This window comes from Apteryx rowi, unplaced genomic scaffold (assembly GCF_003343035.1).
Source record: "Apteryx rowi isolate R43461 unplaced genomic scaffold, aptRow1 scaffold_640, whole genome shotgun sequence".
NCBI lineage: Eukaryota > Metazoa > Chordata > Aves > Apterygiformes > Apterygidae > Apteryx > Apteryx rowi.
Genome location: NW_020450917.1, coordinates 288,886 through 301,752, shown reverse-complemented (window position 1 = coordinate 301,752; position 12,867 = coordinate 288,886). Strand labels below are relative to the sequence as shown.

The following is a 12,867-nucleotide window of genomic DNA, read 5'->3' as shown; positions in this document are numbered from 1 at the left end:
TAAAAAGATTTATACTTTCTAAATTAGCACTGAATCTGGTACAAAAAAGCTCAACAAATCTACAAAAAGACTTTTTTCTCCAAAATCCAAAACTATTTAAATAAGAGGTAATCCCTAGAAGTATTAATGGGTTAAGTGTTATTAAAAGGTATACAATCAATTTTTTTATTTAATTCCAAAAAGAGCTGCACAAAAATTTCTCACAGAAATTTCTCCAGAATTCAAAAAAAAAAAAAAATGGCCATAAGGAACTGTAATCAGTAGCAATCAAATATCCCAGAAAATTCCAACCATCAAGACAAGGAGGTACCCACAACAGATCCAGACCTGGTTGTAATGTGTCATTACTCAACTTAGTGTTGATTTAGCAAACGTTCACCTAGAAGTTCACATTTGAAGTATTTAATGTAATCAAAGATAAAAACAAGCAAAAGCATTTTCCTTTTACCAGGATCTTAGTAACCATTAGCGGCCATTTTGTCCTCAGAAGAGGCAGGAGGGCTGGATGCATTTTTGGGAATTATGAAATGAAGAAAGAGTACAGGTCTGCATTTCGAATGCTCATTAAAGAAAATGAGTCACAGTGCTTATCTCGTATTGTCTAAAGTGACTTCTGTATTTCAGAGTGATTTCCACCGCAAATCAGTGGGACGATGGTCTGTAAGCCATTGCAGGGTGTGTGACTGCAAACCAGTGTTGCCACTCCCTGCTGCTCATCTCCACTCCCTCTGATCTGCTAATTAAATTGCTCATGCAACATTTCCCCAGTCAGTTTCCGACAAAATAAACTAGGTTTCTAAAGACCTACTGTTTGCAGCACTGGATTTCAAATGGGAAGTCTGAGCAAGCCCAACACCTTTAGGTTGAAATCGGTTAAGGAATGATTGTATAAAACATTGATACAACGTACTGGAGCAAACAGGAACCTCCAGTTAGTTCTGGTAACGTGCAGATGAAGAAACTAAATTTTTAAGTTCAGCTTCAGTTAGAGAAAAAACACATACACATTCCCTTCATTCTACTGAAACTTTTATCCTATGTTATCATCTTAAAGATGATAAGCCATGTTACCACTTTAAGCCACTGACAGGACACTTCCATCAAGGAATTGTAAGCAAGTCACAGCCATGAGAAATCAAAGGAAATTCAAATGGTCAGCAGAACCATATGTTTTGACTACAAAATCTATTTTCTTATGAAGCTTTATTGCTTAACAAATGTTTCAAATCTCACAGAGTCAAATGTCTGGTTGGCCTTTCCTATAAGAAGACTGTATCAGGTTTTTTTCCTCTCATTGAAGTGCTGACAGACTCTCTCACTCCATTAATCTTTCCTACTTTTCAGATGCAATCAGAGCATCTGCGCATTTTGGGTAGGTAGTAAAGTTTAATTTTGTGAAGCAACATCTAATTGCTCACTTCAGTACATTATTTAAGAAGAATGCTGGAGATACACAAGCATTAAGCATTGTTTTCTGTTGTGAAGGATTTATTCCTGACTGAATTGCACAATTATAGCCTTTTAGGAAGACTGTTTTTACATACTCCCAGGTTTTCCATATATTTGGGTTTGGGTTTTTACTATAACAACTATAAAGTCTTCATCACCATAATATTTCAGCACGTTTGGTCTCAGGTCTATTCCATGAGAAATGGACCCTTGCTAAACAGGGAAACTGTTATTCCTATTCAACCACTGGAGACTGAGGCAAAGATGCCATACAACTGTGCACAGGCACACAAGCTATCTGTGGCAAAATGGGCAATTTATTTAATAGGTCTCCCAATTTCCAATTCACTAACATTTTCAGTTCCTCCAATGCTTCTCACATGGTTGTTTTGAAGTTTTGTAAACCTCAGACTTGCTGCTTGCTTCATGGAACCAAAAAACCCACCAAGGCACCACATGCCTCTCTACTGTCACATTTTAATCACCTACACCTTTGACATATTAGGTCATGGCTATATTTTTTAGACAAGGTTTTCCTTAATCAGACAGAAGAAATTCAGTTGAGCAACACAAGCCTTGCCTAACACCCCTCCCTACCATCAGATTGAGCAATCACAGAAACTACACAGGTGTCAAAGGTGTGATAGGGAAATGCACAACCCTCCTCCCTGCTCTGGATAGCCACCTCCCCCAGGAGCCAGAAAAGTTTCCAGAAGGTGAAGACTGTAGAAATAACATTTATTTTACTAATATATCACTGGAATTTAAGTTTTATAAACTGGGGAGCAAAATGATGGATTTTTTTCCCTTTTACAAAACAGGAGAAAGGAAGAAGAATAGGAACTACAGGAATTCTTGCACATACTAGAAATACATAGTTTAAAAGAGGGGGAAAGTTTATCATAGAGCTTTAAAATTTGCCCTAGCAATTTTGAAAAAGTAGAAATAACCATATGGCATCAGAACAGCATTTAAGATGTTAAATAAATACTAGATTCTCTTCCAGCCTTGCAACAAAACATTGACTTTTAATTTTACAGCAGTCTTTATATTTAGAAATAAATACACTTTACTGAAGTGCTGTCATATAAGTAATAGATCACAAATTGTTTAAATAAAACCTTAATTTTGAAAGCATAGTTCTCTAAAATCTAGTCTTAATTATAGATATTATATTTAACAAATACATGAAGCTTAAAGTTTTCCCTGAACTTGTGTCTTTCCATATAAAAATACATAAAACAAAACACCTTATGCCAATACAATGCATTTTCATCTTTTTTATTTAAATGAATGATTGTGAAAAGGATGCTTTCTTATCCCTTACCAAAAAATAGCAACTGCAATCGCCTCTTATGAAAATATAATGTTGTCCTTTCTTCCAGATCAAGAAAATATGTATTTATAGAGCAAAAAAAGCAATTTACCATACTGTAGGTTTTTTTTTCCTCCAGAAGCTAAATATTCATCAGGAGTTGGAGTATTGGTTATATCAGACATCAGCCAGCTAGACACCCACAAACCTATTTTTGCATCTCATTTGTTTAAGAAAATTAATGATGATGACTAACTGATACTGTGTAGAAAGCATTTCACTTCTTTTACCATGAAATCATGTTTCTACAATACTCTCTTAAATGATTATGTTTTACTGACAATACGCAACTTCCAAATAAAATATTGTTAACCGCCATCCCCAACAATAATTTTTTAGAGTATTCACTGAATCAGCATCAGAGGTTTATTTCCTAAAGGATGCTGAATAATTTTACACATATTTGGGAAACTGGGAGATACTGCTTTGTTTCATGGTTTATGTTGGAAGCTTTTAAAGCAAGTCTATAACAAAGTATGTTTCATCTCAAGAGATAGAAAAAAATCCAAAATAATCTGGCTTTGTGAAGGGATTTGGGGAACAAGTAGCAATTTCACTGAAGAAGAGTACTGAAGCTGCAATTTTGAGTACAGCAGTAGGTACCTATGCCTCAATTTTGAACAAAGGTATTGCACTCTCATGCTCACCATGGATGGGTACCTCTCCACTTCAGTTATTCAGAATTCAATACAAGCCCACTACAGAGAGAATATAACAGAATGACTGAGGATGAAGGACTTATTTCTCTAAAAATAAAGTATCTGGCCATTTCAAAAGGCTCTGGATTTTAAGTAAGTTTTAGTAATGCTTGGATCTCTTTCCATTTAAAAAAAGTACAACTGAGGCAGAAGTTTGTTAGTTACCATTAAAATAAAGCTCTAAATTAATTTCAGAGGGTTATGCTACACTTTCAGTATAACAAAATTGAATTCAACTTCCCACATCAGCAAGAACATTCTGACAATCTCTTTCAAATCGATCAGAGATATCTACCTCTGTTATTACCATAAAACTAAATATCCCATTGTACTAGACGATATATGAACACACAGCAAAGGTCTGAACTCCCACCTGGCCAGGGAACTCAAAACTGTGGTACAAAAGTAGCCTAAATCTTGGAAACAAGGTTGACAGAATAGCCAAGAACTCAAGCTCTTTGCTATGGAGCAAAGAAAGTATCACAGATAGGGTCACCTACACCCACAACAACGAAAGGACCCTTAATCATGATCCAACTGCTTTCTACAAGGCATTTCACTTTGAAAAGTGTTTGCAAGAAGGGATGAAATCACACTGTTATTACCCAAAGGGAGACAGCCTGGAGCTCTCAGCCACTTCAGTAGAGATCTCATATTCTCCATTTCCAACCTTCAGTCACTGAGAATTATTTTTTGCACTTTTATACTACCCTTAAACAATTGGCTACTCTGTCTTTCAAAATGCTCCAGTATGCACATTTCCTTAGAAACTATGTATCCAAGAAACATGACAACATATTTCCTACCCCAAACATCAGAGTTGATATATGTTGATAAATTAGTAGAATTTAAATAATTCTTAAGAATAGTAATTTAGAAATGGAAAGAAAGAGACTTGGAGGGGGGAAAAAGCTGGGCTGGTAGCAGAGGTAAGGGCTTCTTTTTTAAATGGAATAGGGGGAAGAAATACAGTAACACAAGATTTGGAGCCTACCCCTCGATGCCAATGCTACTAAGCACCTTCCTACAGAGCTTAAAGTTTCCAATCAATTTTGCTATTTCATCAAGATTCAGAAGAACTTTGAAATAACCAGCTCTTCTATAGTGTCAAACACTCTAGTCCATGTGTTTTTATTTTACTTCATGTATTTCCATTTTTTCTATAAAGGGAGTATTCTATTCTTTACAATCCAACTTAAGAATTGTGTACCTAACAAGTTGTTTAATTTCTCAAAGCCATAATTTGTTGCATTTCTAACATTTATCAAATAGTAGGCTCATTCTCTTTTGGGGAATCTGGCATTCCACAATGACCTTCAGGTACATGTAAAGGCCACTGAAAAGATCCCCCAATTACTTGTTACATTCCAGAAACTATTCTCTTATCTTTGTGACCTGACCTGTGCTTACCAAGAATGTTCTGAATTAATTCAATACTGAGTACTGATACTGTATTAACTTACAGGGTGGGGGAGGAGGGGAAGGAAACTCTCTCCCAGCTTTGCAAACATAGTCCTTGGTAGGTTATGATTCTCATCTGATTAGCTTGATAAATCAAGCTGGAAAGTTATGTTCTTGTGATGTTCAGAAACAAAGCACAATGAGAAGAATAAAGAATTTTCCCACAGTTTTAGCTAAAGCCACACACATTGCAAATAAACAGACAATAATCTTGCTTGAGTATATTTCATCTAACTTTAGGTACCCGGTACAGGCACCTAGGTACGTATCAAGGAAACACAGGTTTCCTCAGCTTCTTACATAGTTGACAGCAAATGGTAGGCACCTTCCAAAAGCAATTCAGAGCACCTAAATTATGTCTAATTTAAACACTACAATCACTTTCCAAAGATACCTACTTCTGCTAGACATTTAACTTAAGTCTAGGTGAACACCACCAGAAGTCTGCTGTTTGGTAAAGTATATATAAAGGATACAAACATCCTATAAGTAAACTGCTAAGTTGATTTTCAGAAACCCTCTGAATTTAAAAACTGGTTATACTTCAAATCATAGAACTTTTGCCAACTTTTTAACCAAAATGCATTTAGTGGTCCACTCTGTAAACCTTAAAATCTGTTTTGCTATAGCTTGACAATATTCGCTAAGTTACAGGAAGCACAAAAATTAGAACTACTAAAATCCATAGCCAGAGTGGGAATGTTATTCTAAAATAATAACAATAATAATAATAAAAAAGCCTGCTGCACAATCTTTAGGAAACTAAAAACATTGTCCTATGTGGAATTAGAAGGCTGCCAAATTGTGTTTCTTACTTTAAAAGTAAGCAAAAAAAAATGGAAAGACTTTCATTGGCTTTACAGAGGCATCGATACTTTTCTTAATATATAGTAAAAAAAAAAAAGGAAATCTTCAGTTGACCTTAAGTCAAATAGGCTCAAAACACTGAAAATAAGGAGCAATTTTGCATAGATTAAATGGATGAAGTCTCAGCATAACTGCACCAATTTTTACATTATCCCTTCTGAGAAACTCTTCATGCACAATATCCTTTAAATGTACAACACACAAAAATTCTGCTTAATGGCTGGGACCTGTCTCAATTTTCAGTAATGAAATGAGCCACAGAACTAGATCCATACACACATTAGATATTCTCTGTATCAATCACAAGGCCATATGAAGGGCCTAAACAGAAATGGCTTTCCTCAAGAAAGAGAGCTCAGGTAAGTGACATAATATTGGCTCGGTCACTACTAAACAGTTGTTTGCTCTAATCTATTCATGACCAGGTTTCATTTCCCATTTACCTTGTTCTTTCCACACTCCCTTACTTTAAATATGCATTAAGTGGGAGAACACACAATGAATCAAGTTCTACTGGAAAAAATATATGCTTTGTTCAATAGACTACATATGTATCATATGCATAAACACCACACAAACCCACACTGTTTTTTCCTCTTAAGAAACACAAACAAAAAACAAACATGATGTATAACTAAGTAATAAATGGCATTTTTGGCAATCCTCTGGCAACAATAAGCAATACCTAGAGGTCTCTTGCTGGTCTTTTATTGTTATGTTAATGCTACCACTCATTGCTTATGGTGACATCCAAAATTCATACTGAAAAGTAGCAACAGACTAACAACAAAACAAGTTTAAACCATCCTTTAAATAGATCAAATTAATAAACATTCGAATGGATAGGCAATTTTGCCCTCTAACGCCTATTGCAGTAACTATTCTTACAAAACCCACCAATTCTTCTGCCAGACTTAACAGATGTGAATGTTTTTGTTTGCGTTCTGTTTTTAATTAGAAATCATGGTAGATTTGACATTTTTTCCCTAAGTAGCTATGAGTGGGAAACACAGAGGAGAAGAAAGCAAGCAATTTGGAAGTAACTGGTAGGTTCAGAAGTTAAAAGTTTACTTATCATAAGGAAGTTTCTTTGTTTGGTTTTTAAACGCAGCATTCTGACTCCTTCTCAGAATGATTTCTGTCATATAGAGGTAGTGAGGAATGTGCAAAGGAAAAACAAGCATTGTTTCAGTACTGCAAGTATACACACCATTTTTAATATGGTCCTCTCAGACTGCTGCCTTCTAAGCCTGTCATTAAACTGACTTGAAACTTTTCAAGTCACAAGCCTTTCCACTCATCCTCTCATTTCAACTATATTGTACATTTCTCATTTTAGTTTGTATATCACAATGTAGCAATACCCATGCTAACTTTAAAATAGAATTTCCAATACCGGTGGCACTTTACCTGTTAATGCTGTTGCCAAAACAACCTGCTTAGAGCTTCAGACTTCCAAAGTTGGACCACTCACAACACATGTGCAAGTCATTGGCATAATTCTGCCAATAAGCTAACAGTCAAAAAAACAAAAACAAACAAACAAAAAAACCCTTTATTCAACAGTAACTAAAGTGCTAAACTGAGAGCACTCTCTTGCCAAACAGCTTACCAAAGAAAAAAGTAGTAATATCTTCTTGCATCAAAGCAAACTAACTCCCCTCCTCCAATAATTAAGACCTGCATCCAGCAACCAGACACAAATGCAAACACTACTCAAACCCGGATTGTTTTTATAACACTGAAAAGAAAAAAAAAACTTTTAACGTAGCTGACAAGGAAAAAAGATAAATAGTAACATGATGCTACCTAATTCCTAACACAGAAACTTTGTTGCCATACACAGACCTTACCTAAAATTGCTATACTATCAAACTTAATAACACAAAGAAGGAGACAGTCCAACTCGGACCAGTTTTTCCCCAAATGCAGTAAATTAAAGAAGTAAGCAAGAGTTTGAAAATAAATACATTTTTTTAAATTGCTGATTGGCCGGGTGAGATCCTTGTTCTAGGTGTGGCCCATACCAGACGTCTACTACTTTGTGTGTTATCTTTCTAGAACCGAAGAAAGAAACAAATGAAAGATTTGCAAGATGGGGAGAACTAAATTGAACTCTCTTTCTCAGTCACAGTACAATAGCTCCTAATAATTTATAAACCAACTATTTACACAAATGACAATGCATTTATCTAGAAGTAGTCAGTAGTCTCCAGGGATTACCATTAATAACTGGTTTCATGGACATCAAGCTTCACACCCAGGTTTAAGAATTGTTAAGTAGCTCACCTCAAACAGCTAACTTGAGGGAACCCATTGGGTATTTATATTAGAGAATAAAACTGTGGATTTTTGTTTTAGTTATACATACCATCATTAAAGCATTTTTTTCAAATATTATTCCAGTATATCAATGCAAGTAATTGCTTTTAGGTATAGCTTTAATGATTACTTGAATGAAAATAGTAGTAATTTCACTCATTACTGAAATAATAAATTGATGCAGATAGTATGGAAAAGTTCTGCAGTCGATCAGTACAGAAGCATTACTTTAAACAATTTTAGTAATTAGGTTAAACGAATTACAATTTGCACCTAGCCACAGACAGAAACACTTAGGAAAGTACAATGGAATTAAGAGGAATAAATAAGGGTTAGAAAGTCTGTCCAAGTGCTTCTCCTCTGAAAGACAGTACCTCCAGCTGGGGCATGAATTCAGCATTGATTCAGGAGACAAGAACTCTATCTTCTAAATCAACAACACAACTTCTAGCAACAATCCAGGTTTCACTTGGAAATCTTGCTGAAATATCAGCCAAGCCCTGCCTTGATTAGCCTGCAATGAGATCATAACTTGAGGAGGTATGGCTGTAGGCCCTTGTAATACCAATACTAAAGAGGAATTTATTTAAATGACATATCAATTTTTCTTGAAAAGCACAAACTCTATTTTTTCATATTTATTAATGTAATAAGGATAATGCTGACTGCAGAACAATTTCAGAGTTCTTAAGCATTTTGTTAATATAGGAAGTGAAATGAGTTTTACCCCAATGCCTTCTATCCATCACTGACAACCAGTGCTGTGAATGACACTACAACTTGTTCATCTGAGATGAGTCATTTTAAAGTAAAAGTAATCAAGATAGTGTAGCTATCAGAGATTTTCACAAGGTTCACACTTGAGCAGCTTGACTTTTCATTTTCATTATTTCCAATGCTCCAATTCACTTTGTTTCTTTAAAGAAAGGAAAAAACAAGATCCACGGCTTGTAAGACTTCTAATTAAAGTCCACAAAGTAGTCATTTCATCTTCTGCTGAAATACACAGGTTACTATAAAAAGCAAGTCCTTTCTTTCAAGATACCAAATTAGGCAAGAACAAGTTGCCTTTGGGCAATTTTTTGGAATGTCATCACCTACACATGTAGGGATCAGAAAAAAAATGTAAAGTACTTTTTTTTTTAAGAGATGAAAATAATGAGCAACACAATAGCAATACGAAAAGACTTTTTTCTTAAATATTAGTCAGCAATATGCTTGCATGTGGGTGGGGCAAGTTGCAGAAGACCAACTATATTTAAAGACTGAGCAAGTTGTATCATGCACCATTTTTCTCTGTGCCTATTGCAGCAACAATGAAAAAGGTTTTAAAAAAAAAAAAAAAGCAAACAACCCCCCCAAAACTTCTGCGTGGTGGATGAACTTGAGATTCTACCTACCTGGTTTAGGACTATTTCTCTATGTCTTGTTTCAGTTACAGAAACAAACTATATCATGAAAGAGGGAAGCTTAATCACCCCCCCCCCCCATGGCATAGCCTATTACCGAGCATTAGCAGTGTGACTTCAATTTGACCTTTCCCTGCATGCTGCATGAGTAAAGCATTTTTTTCTCCCAACATTCCAGTGGCTGAACACATGCTTATCTCCCTGCTGAGACTGAAAACATAGATTTTCTTCTGTTTAGCATGCCTTTCTCTCAGTGATTATTGGTAGTTTGGTGGATCAAAGGACACTATTAACTTGAAATCCAGTCAATTAAAACAAGAAATTCCCAAATAGTTTTTGCAACTCTCCTTGCCCCAGAGTCCCCCAAAGATAATTGCTAGAAAAACATTTTGTTTCCTGCTAACAAGTGAAATATCCACACAACCAGAGAAACTAACATCAAAGAAGTCTGCTACAGGGGAAGAGCTGTAAAATGAACAACATAAGCTTATTTACTAATGCCTTTCAATTATAGTATTTTCAGGTGCTACTTTTCAGACAGTTATGGTAGTTGTCCTGCATATGCTAAGGAAAGCCGGAAATAGTTAAGCCACAGACCTCCCAACATTTATATAAAGGTGCAACTTTCTTCAAAGACTGATCTTCCTTCTGAGCTGGACTTGAGTGAGACAGAGCTCAATATCAAGCTCACACTTAAGCACTGTTTGAGTCCACAAAATCAGAAGTCTTTTCCAAAGGTGTTCTGAAGGGTTCAGTCCAGTAGATTTTCTTGGATGCCACACTGAACAATAATCAGCCTACTGGAAAAGGGAGCAAGACACACCACAGGAAAAGGAGGAAGTACGGATGAAGTAGTATTGCCTTTTTCTATGATAGCCTAACGATCAAGCACTTTTACTCAGGAAGTGGAAGACTCAAGTTCAGGGCTGTCCTCAAACAAGAAGAGATAAACTTCCCATCTCTTTCTATGATGAGGGACTCTTAACCACGCTGCACTAAGCTATTCTTTCCAGTAGTTTTCCACCACTGAAAGCTGTACACGAAAAAATAAATAAATAAACAAATAAACAAATGGGTGGGCCAAACCAAGAGGAAGATTTTGTAGTTAAAGAACTGGAGTCCTGGGGACACAGGTGACACAAGCATCAGTCCCTAGTTTCAGAACTGGTTCTTTATACTTAAACAGCTGCAAATAAAAATACACTCCAAAACCTTAGAACCCATAAAATGATCCAGGTTGTCTCTTCTGGGTCCACTGCCACTAACCTTGGAAGATTTCTCTTCTGCACAGTGGCACATTTTCAAGAGGTATCAAGGCTCCACATAACTATTCCTTGGGCAACAGATCCAGTTTAAAAGATTCCCATTCCCAGATACTTCTCTTTATACACCACAGCCACATCCTCATGCCACAAGTACTTAAGTGTATTACTTAACGCATAGGTAACATTACAAATAAGTATCACTGCAAGAGTATCAGTCTCTAGAGGTAGCATTAGCCATTACCAGAAAAGAAGCCTTATTTGATTTGGCAGTTGACAGCTAAAACATACATAAGTAGCTCTTTCCACCTTTCCTCAGATCTTCACAGTTTTGATACTTGGTAATTCAGGATACTGGTAAGAGGCAAACAGATGCACAACCATTTTTCAGCATATACATCTTCTGATGTAGAATGTTTTTCTTGAAAAACAGCAGTAGGGAAGAGATCTAGAAAAAGATGGTATGAGAAGTCTTAACTTGGAAAGTTCATAACACAAGAATTTCAAGGGTGGTAGAAAAGAATCAGTTGGACAGCTTGCAATGAAACCAACCAAAAAATAAGAAGAGGGCAATTTCTGGTGTGGATAGAACATGATTTGTTGACCTCTGACATTTTTTACGTACTTCTAAAATGAGGAGAGAATTCAGATCAGTAGACCAAAAGCATATATTTCTTTCCTACAGAACTTGAGTGAAATGTGCCTTGCTAATGTGGGTGGTTTTTTTCAACTACATATGGATCCATTTTAAAGTTTCTTCACTGTGCAACAAGAACTCTGCCTTAACTACATAACCAAAACTATTATTGTGGATAATGATCCGTAAGTCAAAACACAGCCAAACAAATAATATTTCCTGAAAAACGTGATGTACTTCTATCCATACCCAATACACTGCGATTAAAGTTGTCGGTATACAAGGACATACAAAAAAGCAATGAAAAAAACCCAGAAGTATTTATCCAGGAGCATCCCCCTCCCCCATCTCTGGAGCATGGATTTGTCAGTAGCCACAAGACCTTTTGTTTAAGGAAGAAGGGGGATACAAAAGGTTACCCCAATTATTTTGCATCAGCAAGTTTAACAACAGCAGAGAAAACTCAGTGTCAGAACAATGAGGTTTAGCCTTTCCTTTTATATTCTCCTGGTTTCTGCTAGGACTGAAAGGAAAGGGCCCTGCAGAGGATCTCTAACTGTGGAGGGCAGGAAGTGGAGCTCCTTCATTCCAGTCACCTTCTCCACAGTGCACAGTTACCAGCGCACAGAATTATTTTTCAGGGTTTTAGCAGAGAATAAGAGAAGCTATGAAGTAACAGATGATGCTCCGCAAGCTTGAGCTGGGTTGATTTTGCGCTACAACATGCCACTCCAAAAGCTACTTGGATACGCTCTTGCAATGAAATTCAACCGGCCGGTTACCTGCACCTCCAAAAACTCATGCCCTGCACATCAGATCACACATGCCCACCCACGAGCCAAGTGCCAACGAGGACGCTTCGCTTTTAAAACACTCCTCTGGAAGCGTTAACGCAGGCGCTAAAAGCGGAGGTACGGCCGCCGGAGAGCCGGCTCCGCCGGTGCCGTTCCCATTTGGCAGGCAGCGGAGCGAGCGCCGCGCCGCGCGGCCCCAACGGCTCGCCCCAACGGACGCGGCCGGCCGCAGGTGCGGCGCGGCCCGGGCGGCAAGGCGCAACCACCGCCGCGAGGCAAGGGGGCCGGTCCCCTCCGCCGCGCCCGGGGAGGCTGCAGTGTCCCCCCGCCCCAGCCACGGAAACGCCGTTAGGGCTGGGGGGGGGCGCCGGTATACCAGCCGGGCACAACCATGCCCAGCATCGCGACCACACGCCAAAATGGAGCCGGCCGGGCCCGCGCCTCTCCCCCCCCCAGCCCCCGGCCCCGTGACAGCGCCCTCCCCGCCGGGCGCCTTACCTTGGTGATGATGAGGGGCTCCCCGTGCTCGCGGCCGCCCTTCAGGGTGAAGCCCCAGGGGGCCCCGCCGGTCAGCTGCACCTCCACCAGCTTGT

At 37.9% G+C, this 12,867-nt stretch overlaps 1 protein-coding gene across 1 annotated transcript in view; it reads right to left on the bottom strand.

Moving 5' to 3' along the window:
* SHROOM2 (shroom family member 2) overlaps positions 1-12,867 on the bottom strand; it is a 136,402-nt gene that overhangs the window by 120,641 nt on the left and 2,894 nt on the right. The window contains exon 2 of the mRNA XM_026084475.1: positions 12,773-12,862. Coding sequence (XP_025940260.1) covers positions 12,773-12,862 — 90 coding nt within the window. The remainder of the gene's footprint in view (positions 1-12,772; positions 12,863-12,867) is intronic.